Source organism: Bufo bufo, chromosome 2 (genome assembly GCF_905171765.1).
Source record: "Bufo bufo chromosome 2, aBufBuf1.1, whole genome shotgun sequence".
NCBI lineage: Eukaryota > Metazoa > Chordata > Amphibia > Anura > Bufonidae > Bufo > Bufo bufo.
Genome location: NC_053390.1, coordinates 439262938 through 439281720, shown reverse-complemented (window position 1 = coordinate 439281720; position 18783 = coordinate 439262938). Strand labels below are relative to the sequence as shown.

At 42.5% G+C, this 18783-nt stretch overlaps 1 protein-coding gene across 1 annotated transcript in view; it reads right to left on the bottom strand.

Moving 5' to 3' along the window:
• Positions 1-423: 423 nt before the first annotated feature.
• The window catches only part of LOC120990913 (sodium/iodide cotransporter-like), a 52876-nt gene continuing 34516 nt past the window's right edge, over positions 424-18783 (bottom strand). Inside the window, exons 11-16 of the mRNA XM_040419799.1 lie at positions 16679-16749; positions 16500-16586; positions 13042-13235; positions 3716-3819; positions 2961-3061; positions 424-624 (exon numbers count right to left, since the gene is read on the bottom strand). Of these exons, the coding sequence (XP_040275733.1) occupies positions 424-624; positions 2961-3061; positions 3716-3819; positions 13042-13235; positions 16500-16586; positions 16679-16749 (758 nt within the window). The remainder of the gene's footprint in view (positions 625-2960; positions 3062-3715; positions 3820-13041; positions 13236-16499; positions 16587-16678; positions 16750-18783) is intronic.

Here is an 18783-nt window from a genome sequence, read left to right as displayed (position 1 = left end):
CAGTGGGTTTCTCCCGCTGTTTGGTGGCAGTACATTGGGGTTTCCTGTTTGTTTCATTGTCTCTAGTATTTCGGTCGAACTTGACGTCCCGGAGGCTTGTTCTGACCTCTGGCGCGTGACATTTGAGTTCAGCTCATGCAAAATAGGAGCAAAACCGAAATTGTTGCGTTTATATTTTTGGTCAGTGTAGTTTATCGTTGTTGTGCAACAGTGTGTGTCTTAAACAGAATCAAACATACTGCACCTCAAAACACTTTATGTTTTTATTTTAGATTTTTATTTGCTATTAGTTTGAACTAATACATTTTTTTAAAACAAATACAAATAAAAGTTACACTTTTTTAAATTTCACAGTATACAGTACAGTAAAAAGAGTAAAGAGTTTTTTTGGAGTTCAATATTGATGGCCTATCCTCAGGAAAATCATATATATGACTCTCTGTCAACTTTGTTCAAAGGCCAAAAAGTAAAGCAGCTGTTTTCTTCAAGATGCTTTGGATCTATCTTCTGGGAAGAGGTGGCATCTGCTTTCAACATGAAGCAATTATTCTCAGTATTTGGAAATTCAGGGTTAGGCTGAATTGTAGAGTAGTAAACATCTCTCTTCTCTGTAGCTTGGAATTTCTAGAGTTGTAATACATCAGTCATTTTCAAATTCAGCACACAACATCTAACAGTAAAATACCGCCCAACATTGTACCTTAAAGAGGACCGCTGTCACCTCTCCTGACATGCCTGTTTTAATAGCTTCATGTATCCCCCATGTAATAACAATTCTGGAACATCTATTCTTATGTCTCTACATTGTGCCATTCATTTATTAGTTTAAGTACAAGTAGCAGTCTGCAGTAAGGGTACAGAGGGGTGGTGACCAGTTGGGGGATGGGGGGTTTCCCTGCACAATCTGAAAATGGCAGCACTGATTGGATAGAGTCAGTCTGTGCAGGTACACCCCCCCCCCAACTGGTTACCACCCTCTGTACCCTTACTGCAGACTGCTAGCAATTCATTCATAACTTCTAGTAGAAATAATGAAGGAATGGCACAACACAGAGCCATAAGAAAAGATGCCCCAGAATTGTTATTACATGGGGAATGCATGTAGCTATTAAACCAGGCATGTCAGAAGTGGTGAAAGGTCCTCTTTAATGAAATAACACAGATGGCAACATGTAGATCAATCATAAAACATCAAGGCTAATACTTGTAACAAGCAAAACGTTTCCTCAATTTTAATAAATGGTGATCATAATTAGTGTTTAGTCAAGCGAGCTTCGAATCATAGATCCGAAGTTGCTTTGCTAAAAACTTCATTTGAATGCTGTACAGAGATCTGTCTCCGTACAGCTTTCAAATGTATGGGCTCCAACTTCGGTGAATAACTTCGGCTATCGATTTTTAAATCGGCTTGTAGCTCGGTACCGAAGCCGACCTCGGATTCAGGTTTTAAAATGGTTTTCAAGTTTAAAAATTTTAGTTATTCACCGAATTCTTGAGAGACTTCGGAGATAATGAATTTCACCTCGCGGAAGTCCAGACATTTTAATGCTGTACGGAGACGGATCTCCATACAGCATTCAAATGAAGTTTTGACCAAAGTAACTTTGAGCAGATTGATATATAGTTTTGTAGGAAAAGATTCAGTATAATTTATGAATTTAAATCTCAGCTGATTCTGAGCTTTGGAGTCTAGTGGGCGGTCATATCAGTGATTGACAGCTATCTGTGTATGCACAGTCAGAGAGGGAAGGCTGTTAGTCACTGAGTAAGGTGGTTCACTGAACTAAGCTCATCAACCCCTGCACCAAGGCTTGCCAAAACTCTCGTCGGGGTTGACGCCATGTCAATAGGTGAGTTATCATTAATGATGTTACCTACTTTATGGACTGGGCTCAGTTATCAGACTGGGTTTTTTCATTGTATATGCACTCTGCTTATTTTGAAGTGGTTCTCCAGCCATCTTTGTGTATCCCACTAGACATTTTGTGGCTCAGGGATGGTGTCTTTTCTGTCACCTATCTTTGTTTCATCTAGTTTTACTCATTGTAAACATGTGTTATGATAAAAATTTATTTTTTATAATTTATGGGTATATTCCTGGCTCATTTCCTTATGTAGGTTGAGATCAGAATAAGCAGAAGTGTAAATGAATAAATTGCAGATTATACTGAACTTTTTCCCATAAAACTCTATATCAATCTGCTCAGCTCCTCCTGCTCTACAATGTGATGCCTGCAGATCGCAATGCATTTTTACAGTAAGAATATGCCTGTAAATGTAAAATTCATGACCCAAGAGCAATCATACTTTTTTGCATTATAAAGAATCTTACACTTCGCCCATGTAAGCCCTCTCCTGCAGTTTCTTTGCCCTGACTACAAACTACTGAAACACATTGTACATAGGTTATTTTGGGGATTTAGCAGCAATTGTACATAAATAAAGGGAAAAGGAGGGCACCAGGTATGTAAATTATACATTCTGCACAAGAAATTTACCTGTTCTTCACCACTTCCTTCTGGCTCTGTCACTCCCAGGCTCTCTTCATTCCTCACTCCTCTTTTGGTCCTCGTCTGTCAATTTCTGCCCAGACAGGGTCATGTGCAGCCAATGACTGGCCTCAGCAGTGACATGTTCTCAAGTATCACATCACTGCTGGGTCATGTGTCACAACCTGTCCATGCAGAACCTGGACAACCCCTTTAAGGTTATGTTCACATCTGTAATGTTTTGGTAATAATGCACAGTTGTGTTGGCCAGAGCTTGAGAGCCATTTGATTTCCCCCTCCCCAGATCCTGATATACTCCACTGACTTTACCCGGACCTCAAGGGTTTTTGATCACAAGAATTACACTGCAGACTGCGCTACTCTTGCCATCAGAAATAGCAGAAGACTTTATCCAAAGCTAGTCAGAACCCCATAGCACAAGTATCAACAAAAACTATCATGTTCACATACCTTCTCCCCCTCAGGTAGCATCTCTGTTGATTTTACAGTCTGTACCGTTCCTAGGTCCCACCAAAGCAGGCCATGAGCTAATGTTTCTCTCTTGGTAGGTCCTAAATAGCAGAGAACAAATTATCATTGTTTATGTATCCTGAATGTATAATCAAACATGTCTGAATTATGTGTTATGTTCAATGTTGAGCGACTTCAATATGAATTTCGGGAAAAATTAGATTTGCTGCGAAGCCGATTTTCCTCGTGTTTTGTGTTAACTAATCGATTTTTCCCTGAAATGGTGGTAAAAATAAAAAAAATCATACTTACCTCATCCATTTGAGCACGAAGACGCCGCTGCGGCCATCTTGCTTGAAGATCCCACACAAAATCTAATGCGCGGGGACATATGGCTTCATGCCAGTCAACGTGATGACTTCATCACTCCCCTCGTGGGATTTCATGCTGGATCCTCAAGCTAGATGCCTGCGGCGGCCTCTTCATGCTCAAATGGATGAGCTAGGTATAATTAAACTTTTTTTTTTTTGTTGATCAACCCCTGAAAGGCCCAATCTCAGATGCCGTGATCAACGATGAACGCGGCATCTGAGGGGTTCAGTGACAGGGGGGCGGCGCAATTGCTGTTTACTGTCATTGCGTTCTCTATTTACAAAGAAATGCGCTTTGTGATTAAGTAATTTGTGACAAAGTAAAATTCAGCGAAGCAGCCAAATCTAATTTTTGAGAACTTTGTTCATCTTTAGTTATGTTACCTGTTGTATAGCTGACAAGAACTCCACTTATAATTGTAGAAAAGGTGCCCAAGGCACCATAATACAGATAAGACAGAGCGTAGAATTCATCAGCAATGGTTGTCCTGTGCAGAAAAATAAATGAAACAATTTCACACTTCAGTTTTACATTTGTGATCAGTATGGCAAGGCACAAATAATAGCAAATTTTGTCAGTTTTTGCTGTTAACATATAATATTCTAAGTAGGTAAACTGTAACATTAAGGGGTTGTTTAGGTTCAGAGCTGAACCCGGACATACACTCACCTAAAGAATTATTAGGAACACCATACTAATACGGTGTTGGACCCCCTTTTGCCTTCAGAACTGCCTTAATTCTACGTGGCATTGATTCAACAAGGTGCTGATAGCATTCTTTAGAAATGTTGGCCCATATTGATAGGATAGCATCTTGCAGTTGATGGAGATTTGAGGGATGCACATCCAGGGCACGAAGCTCCCGTTCCACCACATCCCAAAGATGCTCTATTGGGTTGAGATCTGGTGACTGTGGGGGCCATTTTAGTACAGTGAACTCATTGTCATGTTCAAGAAACCAATTTGAAATGATTCGAGCTTTGTGACATGGTGCATTATCCTGCTGGAAGTAGCCATCAGAGGATGGATACATGTTCTCATTCTGTTTACGCCAAATTCGGACTCTACCATTTGAATGTCTCAACAGAAATCGAGACTCATCAGACCAGGCAACATTTTTCCAGTCTTCAACAGTCCAATTTTGGTGAGCTCGTGCAAATTGTAGCCTCTTTTTCCTATTTGTAGTGGAGATGAGTGGTACCCGGTGGGGTCTTCTGCTGTTGTAGCCCATCTGCCTCAAGGTTGTGCGTGTTGTGGCTTCACAAATGCTTTGCTGCATACCTCGGTTGTAACGAGTGGTTATTTCAGTCAACGTTGCTCTTCTATCAGCTTGAATCAGTCGGCCCATTCTCCTCTGACCTCTAGCATCCACAAGGCATTTTTGCCCACAGGACTGCCGCATACTGGAAGTTTTTCCCTTTTCACACCATTCTTTGTAAACCCTAGAAATGGTTGTGCGTGAAAATCCCAGTAACTGAGCAGATTGTGAAATACTCAGACCAGCCCGTCTGGCACCAACAACCATGCCACGCTCAAAATTGCTTAAATCACCTTTCTTTCCCATTCTGACATTCAGTTTGGAGTTCAGGAGATTGTCTTGACCAGGACCACCCCCCTAAATGCATAGAAGCAACTGCCATGTGATTGGTTGACTAGATAATTGCATTAATGAGTAATAGAACAGGTGTTCCTAATAATTCTTTAGGTGAGTGTATATCCCCTTCTTCACCCAGGCAGCCCCTCTGAGTTTGGCATCGGAGCATTTCCTACTCTGATGCTTTCCCTTGCCCTGCGCTGAACCACACAAGGGCTTTTTCATTATATCCGGTGACATACTAGGTCTCTGCTAGGCGAAGGCTTCTGCCTAGCAGTGTTCCTGGTGATGTCACCGGCACTAATAGGCAGACTTTAGCACTGCCCTAGCCTGTAAAACGGCTAAAGGCCACCCATTAGTGCCGGTGACACCGGGAACACTGCTAGGTGGAAGCCTCCGCCTAGCAGTGTAAAAATGTACACAAAAAAGCCCTTGCCATGCGTGATACAGCAAGGGCCTTTTTGTTTACATTTTTACACTGCTAGGCGGTGAAGAAGGGGATATGTCCGGTTTCAGCTCTGAACCTGTACAATTCTTTTATTAAAATCTATAACAGCTGTATGATGGCTTGTCTTTTGCGGGATAAGTTGTACATTCTAATGGCACCAGTTAATATTGCATACGATGTAGTGGTAAGCTGTAAAAATATTCCAAATGGGGTAGAACTTGAAAAAAATGCAATTCCGCCATAGCGTTAGTGTTTTGTTTTTTTAGGGCATTCCCTATGTAAAAAAGCTAACATGTTAACTTCATTCTGCAGGTCAGTATGATTACAGCAATACCACTTTTTTGCATTGCCGTATTGTGACCCACATAGCTTCTTTATATTTATTTCTATGGAGCTGTGTGAGGGCTTGTTTTTTGTGGGATCTGTAGTTTTTATTGATAACACTTTGGGGCATATAGGACTTATTAATCACTTGTTCTTCAATTTGTTTAGAAAGTAAAGCGACCAAAAAATGGCAAAGTAGCCATTTGAACTTTTTTTTCCATTATGTTCACCATACTGGTTAGACGGGAAAAAGACCAGGGCTCAGACCACTATTAACCCCTTGGTGGGTCTTTAAAAATGCTCAGATTCATAGCAGATGGGTACCTTCTGTTATACACAGCAGATATCTGCTGGCAGTGTCTGTAATTTTAAAAAACTCCAATCACAGACATTTAGCCACAGGTGCAATGATCAATTGTGATCATGGCACCTTAGTGGTCATTTGGAGATATGAGACTCCCTCCAGTGAACAAATGCCCCTTCACCGGAGACATAATTGCTTGGTTGCTATGGCAGTAAGGTGCTCTTTGAAGATTCCCAGGCCTGCCATAGTAAAGTTCCTATTAATGCCTCCCTCATGCATGGCTTAAAGGGAGCCTGTGAGCACCAAAATGGCCGCTAAACTGCCCACAGTACCCTATAGCTGATGTCATCTGGTTTCTAATGTTGTGTTTGTCTAAGTCGTTGGATGGGCATGATTGTTGTAGGTCGTATGCAAATTAGGATTTTAAAGTCAAGGGGGCAACGACTTTCACGTTTGAAGTCAAGCTTGCTGTGCCCCCTTCTCTCCAGCTTTTTCATTTCCTTCACACGCGATTCCTTCTTGAGATCTCGCACATGTGCCATGTGGGCCCTATAATAATGTTCTCTAGCACTCGCACATGAAGGAAATAAAAAAGCCCATCAATTAATTGCGAATGGGTGGGAAAGAGAGCGGCAAGCTTGACTTCAAGCGTGTTTGCACACAGTCTGTAGCGGAATAAAAGTTGTTTTACAGCGATCATGCCCATCATACTACTTAGACAAACACATCATTAGAAACCCAATGACAACAGCTGTAAGTTAATGAGGGCAGTTTAGGTTCCATGTTGGTGCTCATCGGTTCCCTGCAATTTTACCATGGACTTCAATACTATTTGATTGCAGGCTATGGCATTGGCAATCTAACAATTACATGTTTAAGTCTCCACATAATTGGTATTGTCACATGCGAAAATGGCTGAACTATTAAGATATAAAATTATTAATCCTGTGCAGTGAACAACGTAAAGGAAAATAAATTGCATTTTGTTTTGTTTCTTCGCCTTCCCCCCTGAAAATTGAATAGAACTACCGCTTACCCTGTAAAAAGAGCCCTCATACAACTCCATAGAGAGAAATATAAACAAGTTATGGGTTTCTGAATTTGGTGATGCTAATTTTTTCCCCAAAGTTTTTATTTTTTAAGAATATTGAAGGGGTTTTCCAGGTTATCAATATCATATCAGTGGGGGTGTCTGATGTCAGATCTACTTTATCGGTCATCCACCATTGATGGAAACTAATCAGTGGATTCATTGGATGCAGCTACTGGATGAAGCTGGAAGCAGAAGGCTCCATCCACTGTTGTTTTCAGCATCTGCAGCTCAACTCCCATTCACTTGATTGGGAGCTGAGCTGCAGGCTAAAAGGAAGGGGAGTAGTTACATAATAAAACCTAACTTTTATTGTATTAAAAAATACTAGAAAACAGGCTACTCAGACGGGGTCTCTCATTTGTTCCAACTACGAGGTTTGATTTGTTTCGTTGGGTCAGGGATCTCCACCTGTTTGCTCAGAAGCTTAGGTGGCTTAAGCACTATAAGTTGAAAGGCCATAAAGAAAGTCGCGATCTGGGCATACTGGTGGAGATCCTTGGGGATGTCCATTTACTGTATAATTTGGACACCGTGCCCATTAACTCTGAGGGGGGAGGGGCCCTTTACAGACCTGAAAAATAAAAGCTCCAAAATGCCTCCAGTAGGGGAGGTCCCCAGCATTGACGTGTAAAACAGACCATTGCAGAACTCTCCACCCTCGACTCTTCCTCTACTAGGTTCAACTGTAGTAAGGAAGAGAGACGTGTACTTAAGTCACTAGAAGGGGATAAAAATATAACTATTAAACCCTCGGATAAAGGGGGGAATATTGTCCTTATGGACACTTCGGCATACAAGGAAATGTGCCTAGTTATCCTTAGTGACAGACAGGGTTATGAGGTGCTACCGAGTGATCCGACCATGAGATACCAGAGTGAATTACAACAGATATAAACAAGTGCTAAGACTGTCCAACTTATCAGTGGTGAGGAGTTTGACTTTTTATACCCCTCCCATCCAGTGGTAGCAACCTTCTAATGTTTGCGGAAGGTCCATAAGGACACCCTACCCATGAGGGGACGTCCTATCGTCTCAGGGGTGGGGAGTCTTTCACAAAATATCGGCATCTATGTAGATCGTCTTCTTAGCCCCTTTGTACAGTCTTTACCCTCGTACGTGAGGGATGCAGGTGATTTATTAACGAAATTGGAGAACATTTGTATAGAACCGGACTGGTTCCTGGCGTCAATTGACGTTGAGGCACTCTATTCCTCGATCCCCCATGACAAGGGCCTGGAAGCGTCCGCAAATTTTCTGAAAGCCAGGGGCTGTCAGTTCTCTGCACACAACGACCTTGTCCTCTAATTACTAGAATTTGTCCTCACTAGGAATTTTTTCCTATTTGATGGCCGGACATACCACCAGCTCAGGGGCACCGCTATGGGCAGCTCATGCGCGCTGTCCTACGCGAACTTGCTCCTGGGCTGGTGGGAGGAGACAGTGGTGTTCGGGGACGCGCCCAGCTGGTATACCGGGCATATCGCCCTTTGGTCCCGCTACATAGATGATATATTCATTCTGTGGAGCGGGACCGAATGGGATTTTGCTGGGTTGGTCCATGACCTCAACAGTAACCCGATTGGTCTCAGATTTACCTCCACCATTACGAAGAACCATCTTCCTTTTTTAGATATTTCCATCTCTAGGGATGATGTCGGCGGGCTGCGGACCACCATCTACCGAAAACCTACGGCAACAAACTCCCTACTTAGGTGGGACAGTTGCCACCCTGCCCCACTAAAACGGGGAATCCCGTTTGGACAATACATACGATTGAGACACAATTGTTCTGAACAAAGGGAGTTTAAACGCCAGGCAGATGAAATGAGAAGGAGGTTTCGGGAACGTGGCTACCCCGATAGGACACTGAGACAAGCATATCAAATGGCCCTGGGACGGACACGGACTGCCCTTTTACACCTGACCACGCGCCCTGAGAATGACTCACAAAAAACTATACGGGTCATAGGTACCTTTGATTCAGCAGCAACCCGAGTGAAAGGTATTTTGGGCCATAACTGGGATAACCTACTGATGTACCCAGACTTGGCTGAGGTACTTAGTCCGTATCCCTCAGTGACATTTAGAAGATCTAAGGGACAAACTTGTGCACAGCCATTTTGGCCCCCCTGCAAGACAACAGACATGCTAGACTAGACAGAATGACCATTGGCTGCTACAAGTGTGGCAGTGTGCAGTTTTTGTGGTTGATTGGTTCAAGTCAAATCCTTTGCGTTGGACCCCGTGGGCAATACCCACATTATACGGCATTTCATCAATTGCCGCACTGTGGGGGTGATTTATCTCCTAACTTGTGAGTGCGGGAAGCACCATGTGGGTAAAACCCGGAGGGAGCTCCGCAAACGGATGAGCGAACACATTGGAGATATACGTAATGGGAGGGATACCCCAGTAGCGAGACATGTCCTCGCTGCACATAGGGGTCGTGCGTCAGCTATTACTTTTATGGGCATTGAGTGTGTTAAAAAAATCACAACGGGGGGGGGGGGGGGGGGGGACTGGGATAGACGCATCCTTCAAAAAGAGTGTTGGTGGATTTTTAAACTCAACACCTCCCACCCCTATGGCTTGAATGAACAGTTGCATTTCGGATGCTTTTTGTGACTGTTCATCGCCCTCTAAAAACCTCCTCTAGATCAAAAACAACCCTTCCTCATTGGCATCTCCATCTGAATTAACGATGTTTTTCCATTATTTAATTCTCTGACTATGGTTCAGTTTATAGATTAATTCCCTGTCTTGGTAGGTGTGCTTTTGATCCCTGCCACTAATGTTCCTTTCGTCATGTACTGGTGGGTCTCTATCTATTTAGATTTCCCCCAGGAATCTAGGGTGGTAATGTAGTAGCTGTGGGGCCTGTTTATTTCTCCCAACAGCTCCATCCCCCCAACGGTAGCCTCGGTGCTTTGCTGGCAGACATAGTTGTGGATTCCTGACGTGGTGACGCTTACACGTCACTGAGGCTGCGTCCATTGTTGGCAGCCCTGGCACCGTTCGGCCGCATGCGCCTGCACACTGTTTTTGAGCGCCAAACCTCCGTTGGCCCGATCATGTGACATGGTCTGGTCACGTGGGCCGGCGTCACTCATTGCGCACGCGCAGGGGCCGATCCTCCTCCCCTTCCTTTTAAATACAGCGCACTATTTAGTGCCTGTTAGGCCTACGTTTGTGAGTGAGGCATCAGTGCCCACGACCCTGGACATCTGCGACACGCCTCTCCGGGAGTACTGGGAGTACTAGCCCTCACTCATTATTTATGTAGGCGGTGTGGGATAGTTTTTCTAACGGGTTCCCCGTATGTTTGTATGTCTTGCAGGTGATATCGTGGAATAATGCCATATGCTTTATATCATGGGGTTATGATATAAGTGCCCCCCCCCCCTCTTTGTAGCAGGTAGATAAGTAGGATTTGCTTAATACCAAGCCCCGTGTCCCCTGACGATTCATGGGGCTTTTCCAGTATATTTATCAGCCTTCTGATATGTTTATTTGATGAAACGCATTGGGACACGCGAACATATTGTGGCCATTCATTCATTTATGTTAAATTCCTTTACCTTGATCGGACACCCAGTCTAGCCTCTGGAGACCTTGTAGAGGGTTGTATAGGGATTGCTGATCAGGGTAAGGTTCCGGATGGGGCCACCCCTTGCGGGGCACGGACCCTTGTGTTAGGTCACTAGGGCTGAATAGGTCAAGTAGGGCTTTAATAGGGACAGTTTATTTCTCTTTTTGAGGCCTCCCTACTGCTACGTTTGACCCAAGAATCGGATGCCTGTACCACCGTCTGGACATCTGGTACCGACAAGCCCATATTGTGTGACCACTCCTTCTACCAACACTTTCATACATTGTGAATAGTGAGGTTCTCAACGAAACCGGTAAGACCATTCTGTGTTTTTCTAGTGTCCCCACCATCCCGGCACCTCCATATGGGACTGGAACTCAGGGACCCCATGTCCTGCCCTGCATGCACCCAGTTTTTTGCGCATTCAGGCCCGGGGTGGATTGTACCTAGCCTGGTGTGTCGCCATGTCCATGGGTAGCACACCAATTTAGGTCCGACACTTGTTTGACTTTACTTGTATGTAAGAGGTATTATAACTCTCAGCCTTGGGAGTATTTTTGAATACAATAAAAGTTACGTTTTATTATGTAACTGCTCCCCTTCCTTTTAGCCTTTGACTATTTTTGAGCAGTATCCAGGAGGAATTGTACACGCACTCACTTATCCTGGTTAGACAACTCATTTGTTTTCTTTCCCCTGAGCTGAGCTTCAATAACCAAGCACGGCCTCTACACAGTGGATGGAGTGTTCTGCTTTCAGCTTTATCCGCTATATAGTTTCCAGTGCCAGGAGCTGCACAGGCAAGCTGCTTTGTGGGCTTTGGACCCCATTAATCAGATATTGATGACCTATCCTGCGAATAGGTCATCAATATCTAAGCCCAGAAAAATTCTTTAGAACATAAAAAAAGGCTGTATAACTTTGGTAATGCTGTAATGGTATTGACCTGTAGAATAAGGCTTGGGCTACACGACGACATGTGTCGCGTGACAATAAGTTGCACAACACATAGGGCACAGCTACACTGCAACATGTGTCGCGCGACATTGATGTCACACCAATGTCGCACGTCAATTTTTATAATGATACTCTATGGTGTCGCACCCAGACATGTGACTGCGACGCGATAGACGCAGAAAAATCCACTTGGATGGATTTTTTGCTCCTGTGGTGTCGCAGTCGCAGCATGATGCATGTTGCAGTGCGACACCTAGACTATCATTATAAAAATTGTCGTGCGACATATGTCGTCGTGTAGCCCTAGCCTAAAGGTAAGGAGTCATTTTTACTGCCTATTTTTTATTGCCATTTAAATTTATAACAACCAGTTGTTTTGCAATTTAGTACAGGGGTGACAGATTCTCTTGCTGCCTACACTTAATAACAGGTTACCTTTAAAGGGATTCTGTCAGCACGATTTTTCATATTAAGCTGCCAACAGGTTCACTGAGGTCTCCTTGAGTATGTTAGAAATATACCTGTGTCTGACAAATGAATGCTGTTGTTTGACAGGCCAAGGGACTGTCCTGACGGTTAGTGGAGCCCAACGCCCATTCTGACTAAGCCCTGAACCTCCCCCCATCATTAAGTCCCCTCCCATCTCCTCTGACATCAAGCAGGCTCTGCACTCTAATCTTGCGCAGGCACAACAAGATGTCACTTGAGTGCCTGCTCAGTCTGCGATCCCTCTGCCAGCTTCAACCTACTGCGCATGCGCCAGCTGTATGCGTAGTTCTCCTGAACTGGAAGTGACTGTACTAATATTTACGTTCAGGAGAACTGCGCATACAGCTGGCACATGTGCAGTAGGTTATATGAAGCTGAAGCCGGCAGAGGGATTACAGACCGCACGGGCAATCAAGTGACATCTTTGTGCGCCTGCGTGTGATTATAGTGCAGGGTCTGCTTGATGTCAGAGGAGCTGGGAGGGGACTTCAGGATAAAGGAAGGTGTCAATAAAAACTACAGATTGTCCCTCAAAAAATGAGCCCTGACACAGTATTAAAACACAAGAAAAACTTTATAAATGTGGTATTGTTGTAATCGTACTGACCCAGAGAATGAAAGTAACAGGTCAGTTTTACAGCATTTCCAAAAACCTATTTGAAATTTTTCCAGCCATCCATTACATTGTATACAACACTAAATGGTGCTATTGGAAGGTACAACTTGTCCAGCAAAAAACAAGTCCCATACGGCTATGTGAATGAAAAAAATAAAAAAGTAATGGGAAGACTGGGAAAACGAAAAAAAAAGAAAAAAAAGAATGGAAAATTGCCTGGTCCCGTCGAGGTTAATTTAGTCCCACTGATCAAATCAGACAACCTCTTTAACTTTACTCTTAGTAAATCTCTCACCTTGGTATAGGAGCTGTAATGTTTCTTGGTGGGGGTAATCCATATATGATACCTTGACTTGAATTATAGATAGGACATTGTTCTGCATACGTAGGCAGCACTCCCATTATTTCTGGAGATGGTGGATAAAGAGTACCTCCAACTGCTACCCAGAGGGATAGACTAATTCCCACAATGAGGCCTGAGAACACACCCTGAACACAGGAAATAAGGAAGGACAACAATCAAGAATAATGACGAAAAATAATGACTTAGAAAAAAAAAGCTATATCATTAACATTATAAATAAATAACAATCTTAATCACCCAACAAATCTTGGATAAGGATTAATTTCATGGCTGGGCTTGATAGGAATGCACTGATTCTCCATAGACTGCAAGGGTAAATCACTGCAGTTTATGGTAGAAACCATAAGAAGATTGCATGTTCCCTAGGGGGGCTAACAATAAATGTGAAAATAAATTTTAAAAGTTTTTTAAAATATCAAAATAGAATAAAAAATTCAAATCATCCCCTCATTTACAATACAATAAAAATAAAGAGTATTTATCCTGTATGGTGAACACCATATCAGGAAAAAAAAATCTGAATAACTGATTTGCTGTTTTTTGGCTGCTTCATATCCCCCCAAAAAAGTGACGGGTGACGCTACGGAGGCTCGTCCCCGTCCCCGCCTGCCATTAGCTGCTGCTCCCTGACACCGGATGTTTTCAGTGTCGGGGAGCAGGAACGGCGCAGGGAGCGGATTTAGTATATTCAGTGTGGGGGGCCCGGCATGTTGGGGGGCTTTTATAGGATTGGATAACCCCTTTAACAGGTAATTTATGCTGCATACGGAACGTCGGAAAACCCTATATATTTTATTAAAAGGTACTATTAGAAAGTGTAACTTATCCTTCAAAAAACAAACCCTGAAAAACAAAACATTATGGCTCATCGAAGGCAGAGAATAAATAACCAAAAAAAAAGGAAAATGGCTGCACTAGGAAGGAGTTAGCAGTGAGTATCCTGGTGATAGGTTCCCTAATCCCTATATAAAGATGTCTCAGTGTTATACGTTATAGTAAAATAGTCATATATATTGATAATACAGAATCCAGACAAAGAAGAATCCAAGGCTGTTTTCAACTGTTGTTCATGTCTACGGAGGCTGTGAGATTCACTCTACATTCTCCTTCTGATTTGGATATACCTGGCTCCCTTAGGCTGGGGGGTGTTCGGCATCTTTGGGGATGAGGCACATTACGTGACCAAAGGTTGCAGCATTGCAATGCTACTGTACTCTAATGCAAAGCAACAGATCATGGGCGCACAATTTGTGGGTCACATATTCACTTATGATTCTGTGATGCACAGTACACAATCTTGATCTTGAGATCTTTGACCATGCAACCTGTGTCTTGGCCAAAGTCTCCGTGTAGCTCCAGCCTTCTGAATAGTGTTATAACAGTGCTAAGCACTAAGCAGTGCCTGCCATGTGACAACCCTGGATTTCTGTAGTCCTGTGTAAATCCAGCATTGTAGTGAGATTAGTGATAGAGGTACATTATGTATTCATATGCACCTCCGGCGTTTCCAGTCTTATCTGCCGGGAAGGGAAAGTTTGTGGCCAGGAACATGGCGCTGGTTCCTTGTTTGTGTCCTTAAGTAAGGAGGTTCTCATGAAAACTTTTTTTCCTTTATACATATGTTGACAGATGGTTATATTACTTTTGAAGTAGGTAGTGTTATCACACCTCATAAAGACAATTGACAATTGCTCCTTGAGTCAGAGACCTCATCACTAGCAAGGACTAGCAGTGACCCACCCTTTTGAGTGATTGGCTGAGCAGGCATTTCCTGTTTGTCACATCAGTAGGTAAAGACCAGCAGGGACTTAGTAAGCATTGGAATGGGTGCGGAGGAGGTCCGGTATCCTTTTTAAAGAAGGTGGTTTAAAGAAAGCTCTGTCTAAATTATGGCGGGTGTGACGATAATGACTTAGGGAGCAAGAATAGTAATTAATTGTTATGAGATGTGATGAAACAATACATCTTAACACATTAAACTATTAAAGCAAGGAGAGAAAATTTCAAGGACATAGATTTTTTTTTTAAAGGTGACAACTGTACTAGTATACATATATAAGGTACTGTATATTTCATTTTATTTTTTGTTATAAACTGATAGTAGTCCATTCTATTAAAATGCACTGTCTATATAGAAATGTCCTGTAGGCATATATTTATAAAATGCGAAGTGTATTATCTTTATAATTTTAACATACTGTATATCATAATACATATAATCCTGCATATAATTTTAATATGAAGTTGGCTACTTCCTAAGCAAGAGCGTATGGCTAAAAGGCTGGACCCATCTCATATATTGGTGGCATGTCGCTAGGATATGCCACCAATGTCAGACAGATGCAAGTACGACATCTGAGACCTGCTCCTGTCTCCAGAACAGGGCCCCCAAATTGAAGGGGAGCACACCACATGCACGCATGCTCTCCCTTCACTTCTATGGGAGTTCCAAAAATTGCAAACTTGTTTATTATTGTAGGTCCCATAGAAGTAAATCGAAATAGCATTGTGCATGCATGGCCACCTCTCCATTCACCACTAAGGGATTGCAGAGTTAGCCAAGACAGCGATTGGCTGTTTTCAGACCTCCCATAGTGGTGAATGGAGGGTAGCCACACTTGCACAATGAGCTCTCCTTCACTTTAGGAGCCCGTTCTGGAAAAAGGAGTGGGTCCCAGAAGTGATACCCACATCTATCTGACATTGGTTGCACATACTAGCGATATGCCACCAATGTCTGAGATGGGAATACCCCTTTAATGAATGCCTACATTAAATATCACATTTCAGAAAAGCCGGTCATACACAGTATATGTATGTTGGGCAAACTCACTAATTACCTCATGGGGGCTTCCAGACTCTCACTCAATGGCAGACGAGGGAGATAATTTCTAGTAATTGTATTCCACCTGCCAGATACTTTTATTTTCAGGGAGATACTATAAGCTGCTTGTTGGAGGTATCTGGCAGCACTTTCCCCCTCTCCCACTCACAACTTGTGCATGCTCAGGGGGATCAGGAGTGTTCTCTTAAATGGATGGCTAGCTAAACGAGCCAATAGAACAAATTAAGTTATCAATACTGGCTCTGCTTCTCACATTCAAACATATTTAAAATGGCTTGGATTTTTAATATTCAAAAATTATTAAATTGTGAGTTAGTAAAGAGCAGTTCCAGTCTGGAGGACCAAGCATATCCATACATTACATAGACAGCTTATTGATTTTAATGGAAAGTGCTTAGTACTTTATTTCTCCTGTGGTGGTGCTGCAGGAAAATTCTTCCAGGATCCCCCACAGCCTGCCATTTTGATCTGCTCTAATAATACAACAAATACATGGATTTTATTTTACGATGTAACTTTAAATACAGTAGAACAACAGACATACAGGAGTGTTGCATGAAGACGTGAACATTCCCAGCATAAAGGCCCCAAGCAATGGGCCACTGAACACTCCCATCACTGTAAATGAGCCCTGTATAAGTGAGAAAGATAAATTAACAGTCAGGATCATGAAATCAATGGTTAGGGAGTTATGCTATTACCCCCAGTTTAGTATACTGGTACCTGTAGGACTCCACCTCCTAGGAGTGATGATAAGGCAGCTACTATAATACACGAGGACCCATAGAGCACGGCTGAGAAAGAAAAGACAGGATCAGTCATTCATATTTATCAGCAGTGGAAGCTTGTTACAATTATCTGTGGGCGGAGTTAAACAGAGACCCCAAATTCACCACGGGGTCAATTTTTTTCCCCATAAAATCACTCTTGAGCAGCTCGAGCCCAGTGTTGGGTCCTGCTGCTCATGAATGGTCGGCTCCTTCAACCATCCTGCGGATGACTGATAGTTTTCTTCCTATTCTGTGTTTCGGAGAAAGCTGCCAATTAGCGAGGGGAGGGAGGTGCACCTTGCAGCTCATAAATATTAAGTACCAGCACTCTCTTCAGATAGGGAAACATAAATCTGGTGACAAATAGTATTGAGCGCGAAAATATTCGAATAGCGAATTTTTCTCACGAATATCGGCACTTCAATATATATATATATTGATATATATATTCGTTAAAACCAATATTCGTTTTTTGTTTTTTTCCATCTGAACCCATTAGTGATAGTAAATGTAATGGGTTCAGATGAAAAAAATATGTATATATTCGTATTACGAATATAGCACTATATTCTACATATTCGACAATTCTGCCAAGCCAAATCAATAGGAAAGTTACTTAACGCCCTTACGCGTTTCGATTAATGCGCATATTTAATTGCCAATTTTTGGCATAAGATAAACGATATAAAAAAATGAAGAATATTCTAATTCAGTACTAAGATATTTTAGCCTTCTCACATTGGCCCACAAGTAATGGTCCATTACCGGCCTGCTTTTTGCTTGTGGGCCAATGTGAGAAGGCTAAAATATCTTAGTCAGTACTGAATTAGAATATTCTTCATTATTTAATATAGTTTATCTTATGCCAAAAATCGGCAATTAAATATGCACATTAATCGAATCGCGTATGGGCGTTAAGCAACTTTCCTATTGGGTTGGCTTGGTAGAATTGTCGAACATGTAGAATATAGCGCTATATTCGTAAATTACGAAAGGAAATAGCTGTTTTTAACCATTCCCCTTTGTGTGGCTCCAAAACCAGGCACTGATACTGCACAGCTCAGTACACTGTGTAGTGGCAGTAAATAGGAGCCGCACTGTAATAAATAGGCACGACCACTAAACAGTGGATGGAGCTGTGCAGTTCAGGTGCCTGGTTGCAGCGCCACAGTTGACAGCTGATCAGCAAGAGTACCAGGATTTGGACCCCCGCCAATGGAATATTGATAACCTATTTTTATAGTTATACCATTAATAGTTAATTCCCAGAAAGCCCCTTTACCTCCACCCCACCAATACCATCACCAACACTGTTCTTTCAGGCAAGAAACCTTGGTAACTTTCTCTATGGGGAAGGTAACATAGACTTCTGTGCATGTTATCAATCCCCCTCCCATCACTCAGATAGTATACTTGCTTTTTTAGTGTCACATATGAGGGGGAAAGCCTGTTTTTTCCAGAAGGAAGTGAGAAGACGAGCCCTTGCTCATCTAATCTCTTCTCTACTCCTAATTAGGTAATTCATTGACACCACAATTCAGACATTTACCAGAGTCCTGATCATGGTGTCAATTCCTACAATAAACACTTGTATCCCACACATAAAAACATCTAGGATTACACTGACTGTCACTATAAATAATCAATTCGTTTTCAATTAATAAAAATACATCCCAAGTATGCAGTATGCTCTCCTTTAACTTCTATGGGAGTACTCCGCTATATTTGGAACTCCCACAGTGCTATAGAGGGTGGCTGTGCCTGCATGGTGCTCTCTCCTTCAATTCAGGGGGCCCATTCTGGAGATAGGAGCAGGTCTCAGTGATGGGACCTGCACCTATCTGACACTGATGGCATATCCTAGAGATATGCCATCAAGGTCTGAGATGAGCATACCCCTTTTATTTTCTTTTGAAAAAGATAAGATTAATAGTCTTTGGGTCCTCCCAGTACATATTACAGAATAAAATAAGAATGCTGTAGTGTAGCTTAAGAGTTACTTCTACACAATGCCTAATTAACACCACCATATAGTTTCCAAAAATGTACATGTAACCA